Source organism: Malassezia pachydermatis (genome assembly GCF_001278385.1).
Source record: "Malassezia pachydermatis strain CBS 1879 chromosome Unknown scaffold2, whole genome shotgun sequence".
NCBI lineage: Eukaryota > Fungi > Basidiomycota > Malasseziomycetes > Malasseziales > Malasseziaceae > Malassezia > Malassezia pachydermatis.
In genome coordinates this window covers 57,886-72,753 of record NW_017253139.1, presented here as the reverse complement: position 1 = coordinate 72,753, position 14,868 = coordinate 57,886, and the positions used below count along the sequence as shown (strand labels likewise).

The 14,868-nt window shown below is 54.7% G+C and overlaps 9 protein-coding genes across 9 annotated transcripts; 5 read left to right on the top strand and 4 right to left on the bottom strand.

Annotated features, from left to right (window-relative positions):
• Positions 1-30: 30 nt before the first annotated feature.
• Malapachy_2069 (acetylornithine aminotransferase) lies at positions 31-1,360 on the top strand (the record flags this gene model as incomplete). Its single annotated transcript, XM_018136562.1, has 2 exons — positions 31-164; positions 193-1,360. 2 exons carry the CDS (start codon positions 31-33, stop codon positions 1,358-1,360), a joined length of 1,302 nt encoding a protein of 433 aa, XP_017993017.1.
• Positions 1,361-1,428: 68 nt separating this feature from the next.
• Positions 1,429-2,271, top strand: Malapachy_2100 (hypothetical protein; the record flags this gene model as incomplete). Its single annotated transcript, XM_018136593.1, has 1 exon — positions 1,429-2,271. The coding sequence occupies one exon, from the start codon at positions 1,429-1,431 to the stop codon at positions 2,269-2,271; it is 843 nt and encodes a 280-aa protein (XP_017992985.1).
• Positions 2,272-2,342: 71 nt separating this feature from the next.
• On the bottom strand, positions 2,343-5,969 carry Malapachy_2057 (pyruvate carboxylase; the record flags this gene model as incomplete). The annotated part of the gene is made up of 3 exons (XM_018136550.1): positions 2,343-5,672; positions 5,712-5,810; positions 5,847-5,969. The coding sequence occupies 3 exons, from the start codon at positions 5,967-5,969 to the stop codon at positions 2,343-2,345; spliced, it is 3,552 nt and encodes a 1,183-aa protein (XP_017992848.1).
• An 859-nt stretch (positions 5,970-6,828) lies between these two features.
• Positions 6,829-7,452, top strand: Malapachy_2076 (40s ribosomal protein s18; the record flags this gene model as incomplete). The annotated part of the gene is made up of 3 exons (XM_018136569.1): positions 6,829-6,878; positions 6,928-7,050; positions 7,161-7,452. 3 exons carry the CDS (start codon positions 6,829-6,831, stop codon positions 7,450-7,452), a joined length of 465 nt encoding a protein of 154 aa, XP_017992966.1.
• Positions 7,453-8,048: 596 nt separating this feature from the next.
• Malapachy_2070 (mitochondrial carrier) lies at positions 8,049-9,020 on the top strand (the record flags this gene model as incomplete). The annotated part of the gene is made up of 2 exons (XM_018136563.1): positions 8,049-8,201; positions 8,241-9,020. 2 exons carry the CDS (start codon positions 8,049-8,051, stop codon positions 9,018-9,020), a joined length of 933 nt encoding a protein of 310 aa, XP_017992964.1.
• Positions 9,021-9,189: 169 nt separating this feature from the next.
• On the bottom strand, positions 9,190-10,995 carry Malapachy_2085 (hypothetical protein; the record flags this gene model as incomplete). The annotated part of the gene is made up of 1 exon (XM_018136578.1): positions 9,190-10,995. The coding sequence occupies one exon, from the start codon at positions 10,993-10,995 to the stop codon at positions 9,190-9,192; it is 1,806 nt and encodes a 601-aa protein (XP_017993284.1).
• Positions 10,996-11,658: 663 nt separating this feature from the next.
• Positions 11,659-12,474, bottom strand: Malapachy_2092 (putative mitochondrial ribosomal protein; the record flags this gene model as incomplete). The annotated part of the gene is made up of 3 exons (XM_018136585.1): positions 11,659-11,802; positions 11,841-12,151; positions 12,186-12,474. The coding sequence occupies 3 exons, from the start codon at positions 12,472-12,474 to the stop codon at positions 11,659-11,661; spliced, it is 744 nt and encodes a 247-aa protein (XP_017993224.1).
• A 283-nt stretch (positions 12,475-12,757) lies between these two features.
• Positions 12,758-13,747, top strand: Malapachy_2071 (tif35-translation initiation factor eif3 subunit; the record flags this gene model as incomplete). Its single annotated transcript, XM_018136564.1, has 3 exons — positions 12,758-12,774; positions 12,810-12,868; positions 12,906-13,747. 3 exons carry the CDS (start codon positions 12,758-12,760, stop codon positions 13,745-13,747), a joined length of 918 nt encoding a protein of 305 aa, XP_017992965.1.
• A 139-nt stretch (positions 13,748-13,886) lies between these two features.
• Malapachy_2059 (atpase v1 a1 complex subunit e) lies at positions 13,887-14,622 on the bottom strand (the record flags this gene model as incomplete). Its single annotated transcript, XM_018136552.1, has 3 exons — positions 13,887-14,037; positions 14,065-14,379; positions 14,408-14,622. The coding sequence occupies 3 exons, from the start codon at positions 14,620-14,622 to the stop codon at positions 13,887-13,889; spliced, it is 681 nt and encodes a 226-aa protein (XP_017993085.1).
• Positions 14,623-14,868: the final 246 nt, after the last annotated feature.

The window sequence follows — 14,868 nt, the reverse complement described above, 5'->3', positions numbered from 1 at the left end:
ACGCCGATAGCCTCTTGCCTAGTGAACGTTATGAGCGCGGGTGCGAAGTTCGGTGCCCAGCATATTACGCGCGGCATTGGCCGCTTGTCACAGCATGTTTTGACCGAGGGCCGTGGCTCGTACTTGACGACCGATCAGGGTGTGCGGCTCCTCGATATGACTTCGTACGTATGCCTTTTCTGCTGACCATAGTGGTATTGGTGTCGTGAACCTGGGCCATTGCCACCCGGCCGTGACCAAGGCGGCGCAGGAGCAGTGTGCACGCCTGACGCATGCGCAGGTCAACATAGGCTACAGCCAGCCGCAGCTTGATCTGATCAAGGAACTGCAAACGATCATGCCACACAAGTCGCTGGACTCGTTTTTCCTGTGGAACTCGGGCTCGGAGGCGGTAGAGGCGAGTGTCAAGGTCGCTCGTCGTAGCACGGGTCGTCCTAACATTGTCGTGGCGCAGGGCTCGTACCATGGCCGCACGGCCGCCACCGCGGCGATGACACGGAGCAAGACGGTGTACGGCCAGGGCGTGGGTCCCCTGATGCCCGGTGTGTTCTCGATGGAGTTCCCGTACTACTCGCAGATGTTCATGCCGTACCACACGCCTATGGACAAGTTGGTGCAGCTGGCTTTGGACCGTGTTGAGCTCCTGTTGAAGCAGGAAACGGCCCCAAGCGATACCGCTGCGATTGTTCTCGAGTCGGTGCTCGGTGAGGGCGGCTACGTGCCTGCGCCGACGGCCTACTTGCAAGGCCTGCGTGACATTTGCGATGCGCATGGCATTCTTCTGGTGATTGATGAGGTCCAGGCTGGCTTTGGCCGTACAGGCAAGTTCTTTGCTATCGAGCACAGTGGCGTGCGTCCTGATCTGATGGTATTTGCCAAGGGCTTGGCGAACGGCTACCCGCTCAGTGGTCTTGCTGGTCGTAAGGAGATTATGGATGCTATGCCGCCGGGCAGTATGGGTGGTACGTACGCCGGCAATGCTGTGGCGTGCGCTGCCGCGCAGGCTACGATTCGTGTGATGCGTGACGAAGGTGTGCTGGACAATGTGGCTGCGCGCCACACGCAGCTGGCCCGCGGTCTTGAGAACATCCGTCACACACCGGGTGGTAAGCTGATTGAGGACGTGCGTGGCCACGGTCTGATGATCGGTGTGCAGTTCAACACGCCGAAGAACAACCCAGTGGCTGGCAAGCTGACGCAGGCCTGCTTGCGTCGCAACATGCTTTTGCTGAGCACCAGCTCTTTCGATGTGGTGCGCTGGATCCCTCCGCTCACGGTGTCCGAGTCTGAGCTCGCCGACGCGCTCTCGATCTTTGACGCCTCGCTGCAGGAGGCGGCGGCCGAGGCCGGCTTGGTATAGCTAGCGAGCTTGAATGGTGGAGGTAGAACTTGGCTCAGCGTGCCTGACCGTAGACCGTAGGCAGAGATATGATTGGCTTAGATTTTCCACGCCACCACCTCCCTACTTGGTCGCCCAAGGCGCCCCCGCCTCTCTTTTCCTTGACGACCTTACGTGAGGCCTGCCTGCTGCACCGCTTTGTCTCGATGCTGCTGTCGCCGCTGCTAGCATGGCTTCTTTGGCTAAGCCTAGCATGGGCGCCTGCGCCTGCGCAAGCGAGGGGATCTCCCTCTGCGTCGCCGACGACCACACTGCCGACCCCTACGACCGCCTTGGCCGCGCGAGATGTGCCCATCACTACGACTCTCCCTCCTGTGTCTGTGCTGCTTCTGGATCTACCGAACGATGGCACAATGCAATTCCCCTCTACGTCGATGCTGTACTATGGTAAGGGCTTCCATACCGAGACGTCCGTGTACGCCGTCATCACCGGCACGTCCGGCGTGGGCGACGGTCCTCAGACCAACTACTATTACCAGGGCCCGTCTGGGATCCACTTGGGCCACATCGCTCTTACCGCGGATACAGGTGATCAGCTGGTTACAGGTACCTTTGACTTGCAGTGCAGTCGCGGTACGTCGTACGCGGGGTGGAAGTGTCAATATGGCTACGAAACGACGCAGGGCACGTCGATGTACACGACTTTTACGACAAACATCCAGAAACAGACCATGATTACGCCCATCCCTGGCCTGCTTGAGCAAATGCGGAAGAGCGAGGCGACGCAAGGGGTCACAGGGACGCCGTCGTTCTCGCCTGCGAGTCTGGCCGCCGCTGCCAAATCGCATGCGGTACGCAGTGCGTTGTTCTCCCCTACAATGCTCTTTTCGCTCGTCGCCGGCGCTGTGATGCTCGGCGCCTTGGCTTTGTAATATGTCATATAGAACGATCGGTCCAATTCCATCCATATATACCTATGTATAATCACAAAAAAATGGCTTGGCTAGGCCGTTTCAATCTCGCAAAGCAGGTCGCCCTGCGAAAGCGAATCGTTGGGCTTCACAGCCAGCCGCTTGACCTTACCATCTAGCGGCGCAGAAACAATCGTCTCCATCTTCATCGCACTCATGACGAAGAGCGCCTCGCCCTTCTTCACCTGCGCACCCTCTTCCGCCTTGATCTCAACGACAACGCCAGCGAGAGGCGCACCGATGCTGCCAGGCTCCGAGGTGGCTTTTTCGTGGTGTACCTCTTCGACCTTGGCGCTGTGGTCCTTGACCGTAATGCAGCGAGGCGAAGCGTGCACTTCAAAGAACACTTCACGCGTGCCTGTCGCTTCATGCAGCTCGCTCATACCCATAAGCTTCACGCTGAGGACTTTGCCCTTCTCAATGGGGATAAACATCTCTTCACCCACTCGAGGCTTGCCCAAAAAGTGGCGCGTCGGCATGTGGCTCAGGTCGCCATAGGTCGAGATAAATGTCTGGAACTCTTCAAAGACCTTCGGGTACATCGCCCAGCTCACGGCATCGCACTCGGTCATCGGACGGCCAAACTTCTTCGTGAGATCGGCGCGGATCTTCTTAAAGTCCATAGGCGGCAACGTAGCGCCGCGGCGCTGGTCGACACGCTCCTTGCCGCGGATGATGTGCGAGCGCAAGGGCTCCGGGAAACCACCCGGCGGCGTGCCGAGGTAGCCCTGGAAGAACTCCACCACCGACACAGGGAAGTCGAGCTCAGCGGCCTTCGCTTCCACATCTTCAGGCGAGAGCTTGTTGGCAACCATAAACTGCGCCAAGTCACCGACCACCTTGGACGACGGCGTGACCTTCACAATGTCCCCACACAGCATGTTGGCCTGCATGTACGCCGTCTTGATCTCGGCCCATTGCGAGCCCAGACCCAGCTGCTGCGACTGGAACATCAAGTTGGTGTATTGACCACCAGGCATCTCGTGGTCAAACACCGACGAGTCAGACGACTTGACGTTCTGCTCAAAGCACTCGTACAGCTGACGCACCTGCGACCAGTACAGGTTGAGACGCTGAATGTTCTCGTGCGAGATGCCGGTGCCCAGCTCCAACTGCTCCAGCGCATCGACCAACGCACCCATCGATGGCTGCGACGTCGTGCCTGACATGCTGTCGATCGCACAGTCCACCACATCCGCACCGGCCTCGGCACACGCCAGCATGCTTGCCACGGCAATGCCCGCCGTGTCGTGGGAGTGTACGTGGATCGGCAGGTCCGGGTACTTTGCACGGATGCTGCCAATGAGCAAACGCGCCGAGGCTGGCTTAAGCAGGCCGGCCATGTCCTTGATACCGAGGACATGCAGGTTGCCTGTAGCCACCAGCTCGTCGACGAGGTGCATGTAGTAGTCGAGCGTGTACTTCGGGTGACGCTTGGGGTTGGCCACATCGCCCGTGTAGCACACGGTACCTTCGACCACACCGCCAGCGACCTTGGCAGCGTCCATACCAAGCTTGAGCGATTCCAAGTTGTTCAGGGAGTCAAATACACGGAAAATGTCCAGACCATTCTCCACAGCGCGCTTGCTAAACTCGTAAATCGCATTGTCAGGGTACGACGTGTAGCCCACGGCATTTGCGCCACGGATCAGCGCCTGGAAGGGAATGTTGGGCACCAACGCACGAAGCTCACGCAGGCGCGCCCACGGATCCTCGTACAGGAAACGCATCGAGACATCGAATGTCGCACCACCCCAGCATTCCAGACTGTACGCATTCTGCAACACATGCGACGTAGCCTTGGCAATGTTAGCCATCTCAATGGTACGCAGACGCGTGGCAAACAAACTCTGGTGCGCATCACGCCATGTCGTGTCCATAATCAGCGTACCCTTGTAGCCACGCACGGCTTTGGCAAACGCCTCCGGGCCTTCGTTCACAATGATGTTACGCCAGCCGTGCAGGCACGACTGGTTCGTGTCGATCCGCTTCTCGCCGTCAAACACGTCCGGCACGGGGACCTCCGTGCGCAGACCAGGCTCGCCCATCTGACCCTTGATCGAGCTGCCATTGACCAGCAGATTGCCGAGGTAGTGCAGCACCTTCATGGCACGGTTGCTCGAGTGCCACAAGTTGAAGAGCTCAGGCGTATCGTCAACCATCGTTGTCCACGTCTTGGCCTCAATAAAGTGAGGGTGGGTCAGCAGGTTGAGCAAGTAGGGAATGTTGGTCTTCACGCCACGAATACGGTACTCGATCAGCGCACGCAGCGTCTTGCGACGCGCAAGCTCGTACGTCGCAGCACGGCACGTCACCTTGACGAGCAACGAGTCAAAGTGCGGCGTGATCTGCGCACCCACGAAGCCTGAGCCAGCATCCAGACGCACACCGTTGCCGCCCGCCGGGTAGTACACTTCCAAACGGCCAGTATCCGGCTGGAAGCTGGCTTCCGGGTCCTCCGTCGTAATACGGCACTGGATGGCCGAGCCACGCACTTTGACCGTGTCCTGCGACAGACCTAGATCGCTCAGTGTGCGGCCGCTTGCAATTTGAATTTGCGCGCTGACGATATCCACACCCGTCACTTCCTCTGTAATCGTATGCTCGACCTGCAAACGCGGGTTAATTTCAATAAAGTAGTGGCGATTTTGCTGGTCAACCAGGAACTCCGCTGTACCTGCATTGCGGTAGCCAGCGGTCTCTGCGAGCTTCACAGCATCCTTCCAGATCGCTTGACGCACATTGTCATCCAGTCCACTGGCCGGCGCAATCTCCACGACCTTTTGGTGACGGCGCTGCACCGAGCAATCACGCTCAAACAGGTGCATGCAGTGGCCTTGGCCATCAGCCAGCAGCTGTACTTCAATGTGACGCGGCTTGTCGAGGAACCGCTCAATGAACACGGTGGGGTCACCGAATGCCGAGCGAGCTTCCGACACCGCACGGTCGAATGCGTCATGGAATTCCTCATGGCTGCGTACCACACGCATACCACGGCCACCACCACCCATAGCCGCCTTGATGATCACCGGGAAACCCACATCCTTAATGAACGATTCAGCCTCCTGGTAATTCGCAATAGGGCCAGGCGTACCAGGCACAATTGGCACATTAGCACGACGCGCAAGATCACGCGCCTTGGTCTTGTCACCCAGCGCATCGATAGTCTCTGGCTTGGGACCGACAAAGGCCATCCCGGCCTCTTCTACCTTACGAGCAAATTCAGGGTTCTCAGCCAAGAAACCGTAGCCAGGGTGGATCAAGTCCACATCGTTCTCCTTGGCAATACGCACAATATCGTCAATGGCCAAGTACGCAGCCACCGGGGCCATGCCCTTGCCGACTTGAAATGCCATATCGGCCTATACCTGCTCGTATCTTATAACGTACTCCATACATACCTTGTGACGGTGCGCCGAGAGGCGGTCCTCTTCACTGTAAATGGCTACTGTCTCCATACCCAGCTCATAGGCAGAGCGCATGATTCGGATAGCAATTTCCTGGCAATGTTAGTGCACCACCACATATCCACATACACCACGGTTGGCCACAAGCAGACGGCGCGCCTTGATGCCTGCAAGGGAATGAAGATCATCACGGATCTTCTCAATAGTAACAAAGGGAGTTGTGTCGCCCTCAGCTTGGGTGGACGACGTCATGCTGGACACAGCGTACTTCCAAGAAGAGAGGGGAAAGGGGGAGGTAGGAACCCAATCTACTCCGCTTCGCAATGTAGGCATTCCACGCGCATGACACCCGTGTCGTGCATTTTTTTCAGCCGAACTAGACCGTGCGGAGCACGGGGATGCTTAAGCCCATTGGCCCTCCACCTGTCCTCATAGGCTGAGAGCTGCCAATCGCCGGTTTTAGTCACCCAGGAGCTAGACATCTGCGGCCACGGGCCGGGATATCAGGCAACTATCTTGTAAGCCATCCATCGATCCTTGTGCACTCAAACGTGCGCATGCGCATGGTGTTTGGGTCTCTAGTATGACGTCTTCGTCCCCACTATCTAAACATTCCAGCGTCCATAAGAATGCCCATAATTTCCATATTGTTGTCCACTAAATTACATGTATCTACATTTCAAAAAGTGACGTGCTCACTATGAAAGGGTAGGCCATATCAGTCGCAAGTGGACTTAACTAGCGCTCGCACTTTCATAGCAAGGAATCACAAGGAGAAAAATTGCTGAATCATGTTTCAAAAGAAATAGAATCAGACGTTGTGGTTCGTTTAGTTTGCGATAAGCAAAAGTCTACGTCTCGGTTGTTACCTCAGTGACCGTAGATCCTGTCCATGCAGAAAGATGAAGAATCGTAGTGGAGCGAGCGCGTGGCCTATTTATACATTTGCGACACACGCACATGGCTTACCAAGGCCCCGTTGTTTTGGCCGTTATCACGTGCATGTTTCTCACAAAGTATATACCCGCACGTGACCAGACTTGCTGAGCGGAGCGCAGTGTGGGTAGTCGAGGCCACCTTCTGCGAGAGAAGCTAGTCACCTCAACTCACCATGTCGCTCGTGCCGCCGGACCCGTCGCAGAACTTTGCTCACATTCTTCGGTATGTTTGCTCACAAAGCAAGGAGAATGATGTACTGACACTCACACAGTCTGCTGAACACTAACGTGGACGGCAAGCGCAAGATCATGTACGCCCTGACTGAGATCAAGGGTGTGGGTCGCCGCTACTCGAACATCGTCTGCAAGAAGGCCGATGTTGACCTGAACAAGCGGTACGTATCTAACAAAAGCATAGGAGAGTGGCAGTGAGGTATTGCTTTATCCAAACTTTCATCTGCTTTTCCTATGTGTCGTTATGTGGCATGTACTAACCTCTTTTTAGTGCCGGTGAGCTGAACTCGGATGAGCTGGAGCGCATTGTGAACATCCTCCAGTCGCCCCAGGAGTTCAAGATCCCGACTTGGTTCCTTAACCGTCAGAAGGACTTCACTACCGGTAAGGACTCGCAGGTGCTGTCGAACAACGTCGAGGCCAAGCTCCGTGATGACCTCGAGCGCCTGAAGAAGATCCGTGCCCACCGTGGTCTTCGTCACTACTGGAACCTTCGTGCCCGTGGTCAGCACACCCGCACTACGGGTCGCCGCGGTCGCACCGTTGCGAACAAGAAGAAGTAAATGGATGACTTCAAAAGGAGGACTGTTGTCTGGTTACAAATTGTACCCTTTCACAGACTCTGTGTGGTCTCTAGTATTATGTTTTTGTACTGCATTGGCCCACGGATTCTCATATCACGAGCGTAGACATGATGATGATTGCTACGCCCTCATTTACCGTCTTCGTGTAAGGGAGATTTACGGTTGATAGTCCTCTACCTATACGGGTGAATGTACCCTATTTCCGGCTCCTTTATGTTGTGTGCTTTACTTAAGTGTGCTATACCATAGACTCAATTCTTGTCCTTCGGGATGCGCTTTTCATGCTAGGCTGTCTACGCCAGCGAGCGTTGCGGAATTGCGAAATTTCGGTCCGTGGAGCTGGGTTTGGTAGATACGGCGAAGTTTAGTCATATCAGATGAGCGTCTTCTTGCTACCGTCGGGCGACTTACAGTCTCAGTCCATCAGCCTGCAAGGACAAGTAATCGCAAGCGTGTGTGTGGCGGTTTAATTTTGCCATCTCCTTGCGCTCCGGCAGTACTGTTTTTTATTCACCACTCTTACTACCCATAAATCGTTTATCATGTCACATCAGCATGATCGGCAAGTGCCATTTATGGCTCCAGAAGGTTCTGCAGATCTGGCTATTGAACCAGAGCTCGATTACGAAGGTCTTGGTGGGAACTATCCTCTTCATATCAATATGATTGCAGGATCTCTTGCCGGCATTACGGAACACGGTGTCATGTTCCCTGTCGATGTGATTCGGGTACGTTGCGTTGTCTTGTGACTATTACTGACCATCCAGACTCGCATGCAAGTGTTGACTACATCTCCATCTGCCACATACACCGGTATAGCTGATGCATTTGCACGTATCAGTTCGGTGGAAGGTTTCCGTGCGCTTTGGAAGGGTATCGCTTCTGTCATCCTTGGCGCTGGCCCCGCTCATGCGCTGTATTTTGGCACTTACGAACTTGTAAAAGATTTGACTGGTGGCAACAAGGAGGGATTTCAATTTCTTAGCACCACTTTGGCTGGCGCTTCTGCCACGATCGTATCTGATGCTTTCATGAACCCTTTTGATGTGATCAAGCAGCGTATGCAAATGCATGGCAGCCCGTATACATCTATCACCCATTGCGCAACACATCTTTTCCGCAGTGAAGGCCTGCGTGCATTCTATGTATCATACCCTACCACGCTTGCTATGACTGTTCCCTTTACTGCGATTCAATTTGCGACATACGAGTGGGCCCAGGAAGTGCTCAACCCCAACAACCACTATTCGCCCATGGCACATGCAGTGGGTGGTGGCTTTGCTGGTGCGATTGCAGCCGCCTGCACCAACCCATTGGATGTTACCAAGACCTTGCTGCAGACGAAAGGGTGTAGCTCGGATCCTGAGATTCGTCATGCCAAGTCGATGTGGCAAGCAGGGCGCATCATCTACGCACGTGAAGGGCTCCGTGGATTTATGCGTGGTCTTACACCCCGCATTTTCTCGCACATGCCATCCAATGCCTTGGCGTGGCTATCGTACGAAGGTTTCCGATCTGCTTTGCACGAGTATGGCAATGAGTCCTAGTTGCACGACTTGGACTTACTTATGCTCTGTATACCGAGGAGGACCCACGGCTGCCCTGCGGCTTCCCTATGTTAAGAAAATACACTTGCGTTCTATCGAATATCTGGAATAAGCAAGGGCCTTGACTTTCGTATTTGTGTAAACTCAAATCCACGGATACTACACATTACTAATTACGTCCAATAAATTGGTAGATCACACGCGAGACAAGGTGCGAAAGATTCTCAGGGTTATGAGCATAGGTACCCATTATCATCGACAGACTGGCTGCGGCAATCAAGTATTCGCCGTAGGGCACAGGAGGGAAGATGCCACGCGACCGGCCCGACTTCCAGAACGTTTCCAATGCCTTGGGCAGAACATAGGCCGACAGTTCACTGCGACGACGTCGGTGCTCGACCAGAAGGGATAAGCCTGTCATAAAGCCAGGCAGAGCCTTTATGCGGTGGTCAACCAGCAAATTGGACAGCTTGTGGAAGAATGGATACTTGTCCAAAGAGCTGCTGCGAATCTGGTCAGATCCCTCATGCAGCAAGCAGAAGATCGTCTTATAGATCACAGTGTACATGGCCAAGAAGGCAGAAGAGCGAGAAGCGCCCATGACAGAACGAATGGCCACCGTCTTGGGAGACTTGAGCAGAGATTTCGGACGAAGAAATACGGCTGGGACGATGTATAGGGTAAGGTAGACGGGCATAATAAATTTCCACGATTGAACGAAGCTCTGGTATGTCACGTACAAGTGGTTGTTCGAGTAAGGATGCGCCAAGGCGCACGTAGGGTAACGGTTCAGTTCGCCACGCTCCATCCATTGATACACCTTTTCGATTGTTTCACCTGTCACGCCCATGGGACTGTGTTTGTTGGGCGGTAAGCTGGCAAACTTGCGTGGGTTTTGACTAATTGGCTCGGGCACCTTACCGCCAAAGATATCCACAAGGGCCCACGGGTCTACACTCGTGTTGTTCAAGCCCGATTCGTACGCTATGGTGGCAGGCTTGGGAATGCCAGATGCCTTGTCAATCCAAGAGCGATAGCCACGGTTCAAATAGCCGCGTGCACCTAGCCAGGACAGCATAATTTGGATGTTCGCAAGTCCAAATACCAAGATAGCTCCATGAGGAATGTTAATAAAGCCATGGGAGCGTGCCTGGCGGTATGACCCTTCTAGGCCACGAACAAAGAGCTGCATACCCAGCGACTGCACAAAGCTAGGCTTTTCGATGAGGAATGCGACCGACGACAGGGCACCAGCTACATATGCATGCCAGCTGCGAACACGAGGGTCATACGCCGAGAGATGCTGCCATTCCATCTTCTTCTTATTCTCTGGCTTCTTGCTCTTCACTTTCATGGTGAGCCCTTCATCGGCCATATCCATGTTCCCTGTCGAAGCAGGCGCAGTCTTAGTACGTCGCATCATGGGGCGAACCGGTTTGGACTTAATCACAGGCATAGGCGTGAGCAAACGAAGAGCGTTGTTCACAAATTTGTAAATGGCAGCCCATACACCAAACATGAGAGCAAAGCGGGTCGTATCTTCACCCACATATGCATTCTTCAAGGCGACGCGGTTTACACCTTTGCGAGTACGGAGGGCCTTGATGAGTACCACCAAAAACGAAATGGTGCTTCGGAGACCATACGACAACATGAACGCACGACTCCCCGCACGGAACACGTGTACAATTAGTCGCTCCCAATCACTCGGTAGACGAGCTTCATCGTCGTGTGGACGCCAAAGCTTATTCTGAATAGATCGTCGGACCTCCTTTGAGGGCTTGGCAGACATTTCCTGCAACGCCGAAATGCTCAGAGAACGTTTAATTTGGTCCACCGCTTCTGACAGATTGGGCGTTGAGGAGCCCGAGGGCGTTTGATCTCCGTACTCGTCCTCCTCCATGTCTTTGGCTGACATAGCCACAGGTTCAAGGGATGTGAGCTTCTCACTCACTATTTTGCGTTCACGACTCATCGTGTCGAAGGAGATCCCTAGGGTGATCCTCCGGTAACTTCCAGCTTCTATTTGATATCCACCAACAATGTGTGGCAGTGGGGTTCCCAACAAGCGCCATGCGCATCTTTTTGAGTCTACTGAGCACCGTGCGCGCTTAGGTTTGCCTTCACGTGCAATGCCGCCGGTGCGCACCGACGCCCGGCCTTCACTAATTCAACACCGCACCGGCATCACTCTCAACAAGAAAACTGATTACGTAATCAATAGGGACCAAAAGGGAAAGGCAGACGCTACCCCGAAGGGCACGTCTGCCCGATCTAAAGATTCAAACGTACTGCCACCCGTCGGGTAGCAGCGAGGGGAGGATGCTGATGTATGGACAAAAGGGTCGCCGTGCAATGACAGACTCCTCCCCTCCCGCACCGTATGCTTGAGCGCGTTGCGGAACGTCAAGGTCTACAATGTTAGTTTTCCATAAGGTGGGCGACGAGTACGTACAAGTATGAAGAAACCGACGTTCGTGCGGGTCGCTGCTTATATATGTTTCGGTACTCCACTTTGCCATGTCTTGGGCTGCGGTAATTCCACATGCCACATAAGCTTCAATTGGCCGCTGCAGCTGCCACGAACTTTCATAATTCCCAAGCGTGCGCAGCTCTACACATACGACATAGCTATCTATTACGGAGCATGCGACAAGGCCTGTGTGGCCTCTTCGCTCGCTTGAGAAATTTTGGAGCGAACAAGGTCGGATGCCTGCTCATGAAGCATATTCAAATGCGGCAGAATCCGTGCCAGGAAAAATTGCTGTGCCACTTGCGCCCCCTTTTGTTGTCAGTGTCTAGAAGAGGTTTAGAACATACCCTGTAATGGTAAATAGCACCCAGTACCGCTTCCACGCAGGCACCGCGCACCTTAAACAAGCCTGACTCTTGCTGCCCAGAGGCACCATCAAGTCGCACCGTCGGGTGCCAACGCATCACCTTTTCGAGGCCCATTGCACGACCCACATGATCGCCGAGACGATGTGTTGCCACGAGTTGGTCCACAGAGTGAGGCGTGGCAAGGATATTTTGCAAGTATGTCAAGTCGGCGGACGACGCTTGGGAGCGCGTCGCTTGTGCTAGGATATCAAAAAGGAACAGCGACATATATGTTTTCAAAGCACGTCGTCCTGATAGAGTTAGTGCTCCATGGCATGAACATACCAATAAAAGCGAGACGTCGGTTATGACCTTGTACGCCATGCATCCAGCTCTCGTGTGTGAGTGCGGTCGCAGCGAGTGTGGCATCGTCTCCCAGGAGGGCGCCGTGGGCATCCGACGCAGATTGGTATGACGAGAATTCGGGGCTATTCAAGAACGCAAGTATATCTGATGGCTCCAGATTTGATCCCAAAGGTCCGCTGCTGCTTGGTGTAGCGTTAGTCATAGCGTGCGACGACGCAGCTGCGTAACAGCTGGCCTGCGAGTTCAGAGCACGCAATGGCATCCGCATTGAGGGAGCAGCAAGAAGTGACGAACGAGTCACCATAGATACTCGTGCACCTCCCGCTACACGGGCAGGGGCAAGAGCCAGGCGCCCAAGCCGCAACGAAACAGGTCCTAGGTGCATGGCTGGCCTCGAAGTAGGGAAGCGTTCTTCGCGCCAGCCACGACGACAAAACTGGTGGTCGCCTCTGCTGCATATATCCACGTGTGGGAATTAAGTTACTAAGAAAGTCGCTGCCTTTTGCACTCGACGTGCGAGCGGTGACGGATTTTTTTTTTTTCACGATACGATGTCTGCTGCTGCGACGTATGTATAGCTACGGAAATGACTGACCTATCTAGTCTTCCTCCCCAGCATCCAAAGGGTGCGAACTGGGCTGATGACGAAAACGATGATGCCAGTACGTATATTGTAAGCGGGATTTTTCTTACTCAAAGTGCCTCGTGTGGAAACGCGTGACGAGGGCAACGGCATTCAAGTTGTGACAGAATACCGCACGAACGCGGATGGTAAGAAGGTCAAGGTGACGCGTCGCATTAAGCGTACGCTTGTAAGCACCAAGGTGAACCATGTGGTGGCGGAGCGCAAGACGTGGGCCAAGTTTGGCCTCGAAAAGAGCGCCGCGCCAGGACCTCATTCGGGTACGACATCGATCGGTGCGAATGTGCAGATCAAGCTTACGGCTGGTGCTCAGAAGGAGCCTGAGCCTGACCCAACGGAGGCCATGCGCGAGAAGCTTGCGAACAAGCGTGTGCAGTGCCGTCTCTGCAAGGGCGACCATTACACGGCTCGTTGCCCGTACCGCGATACACTCGAGGCCATCCCGGGCGCCGGTGGCGATGTGCCCGACAGCGATACTGTGGCTGCTGCAGCCGCGGCTGGTCTCTCGCTCTCGGGCGACTCTGCTGCGGACAAGATGAACCCTGCGGCAGCTGGTCCAGGCAAGTACAAACCACCGAGCTTGCGTTCAGGTGCTGTGCCGACCCCCGGTATGGGCGGTCCTACGCAGCGCGACGAGACGGCTACGCTGCGTGTAACGAACCTCAGCGAGGATGTAGAAGAAGAGGATTTGCGCGATCTCTTCCGTCGCTACGGTCGTGTTACACGTATCTTTGTTGGCCGCGATCGCGAGACCGGTGCCTGCAAGGGCTTTGCGTACGTCAACTTTGAAGATCGCGCATCTGCCGATATGGCACGCCAGAAGCTGGACGGATACCCATACAGCAACCTTATTCTCAGTTGCCAGTGGTCTCAGCCGCGTGGCGAGCGCCCGCATTGATCGGCGAAGCGACGCACTTGAATTTTTGTACCTCTTTAGACCTCTGGTCTGCTCAGGCGACAGGGGTCGACATGTGTTATGCTAGCTTTCTATTCTACCATAGTGCAATCACTACAACTATGCACAGATATGTATCAATCTATGTGAAGAACTTCCGGTTCTTGTTGGGGCCGAACAGGTCAAGACGCAGCTCCGGGAGCATCTGCTCCTCGAGGAGTTTCAGGCGCTGCTCCAGCGTATTGTCCAAGCGGATCCGGCCCTGCTGAGCCGTCAAAATGAGACCGCCAGCGCTTTTATGTCAGTGTATAGATACGTACGAATCCTTCGAAAGACCTTCCTTCACGTCAACTTCCGTCTCGCGGCCGGTCATCTCCTTGTACTGCTTCACCGCGTCCTTGACGACGCTCTGGACATTCTGGACGTCCGTCGAGCGCGCCAGGACTTCCACGGTCGGCTCGTGCAGGTTCAACAGACATTCCAGAAGCAGCTTGCTAAGCAGCTCCTTGTACGCCTTGCCATCCTTGCTCAGTGTCGCCAGCTGCTCTTGCGCCGCCGAGAACAAGTTCTGCAGGTTTTCCTCGCGAGACTTGAGCACCTCCAGACGAGCCTTGTTGTTTTGGTTCGACTTGGCGCTGACTGTTAGTAGCAAAGTACACATACATCTTCTGCGACACTTCCACCTGCTTCTTTTTCTTGTCAAACTGTGTGTCGAGGTTCATGCTCTCCTGACGCACAATCTTGGCCTTCTCGATGGCAAACTCTTCGTCAGCCTTGACCTGGATCTCGCGCGCTTTCTCAACAGCCTCCTGGCGGATGAAGGCCACCATCTTCTTCAGCTCGGTGATGACCTCCTCATCGTTCATCGCGTTCGACATGGTGAATGAGACCTAGTCGTTCGGTGGGTGGTCGGTGCGATAGTCTGGCCCGGACGGGAGGCACTTGCACGGCTCGACCTTGTAGGTCACATAGGTTGCATGTGCTACCTCCACACTTCTGCCTCTCGATGGGGCCCACGTTTCGAGGATACCGTAGCTCTCTTGCGGAGAAGCGTGCAAGTATGTACGTGCGTAGTGCATTGTTAGGTATAGACGCATCCTAGCAGAGTGATACGTCACATAGCT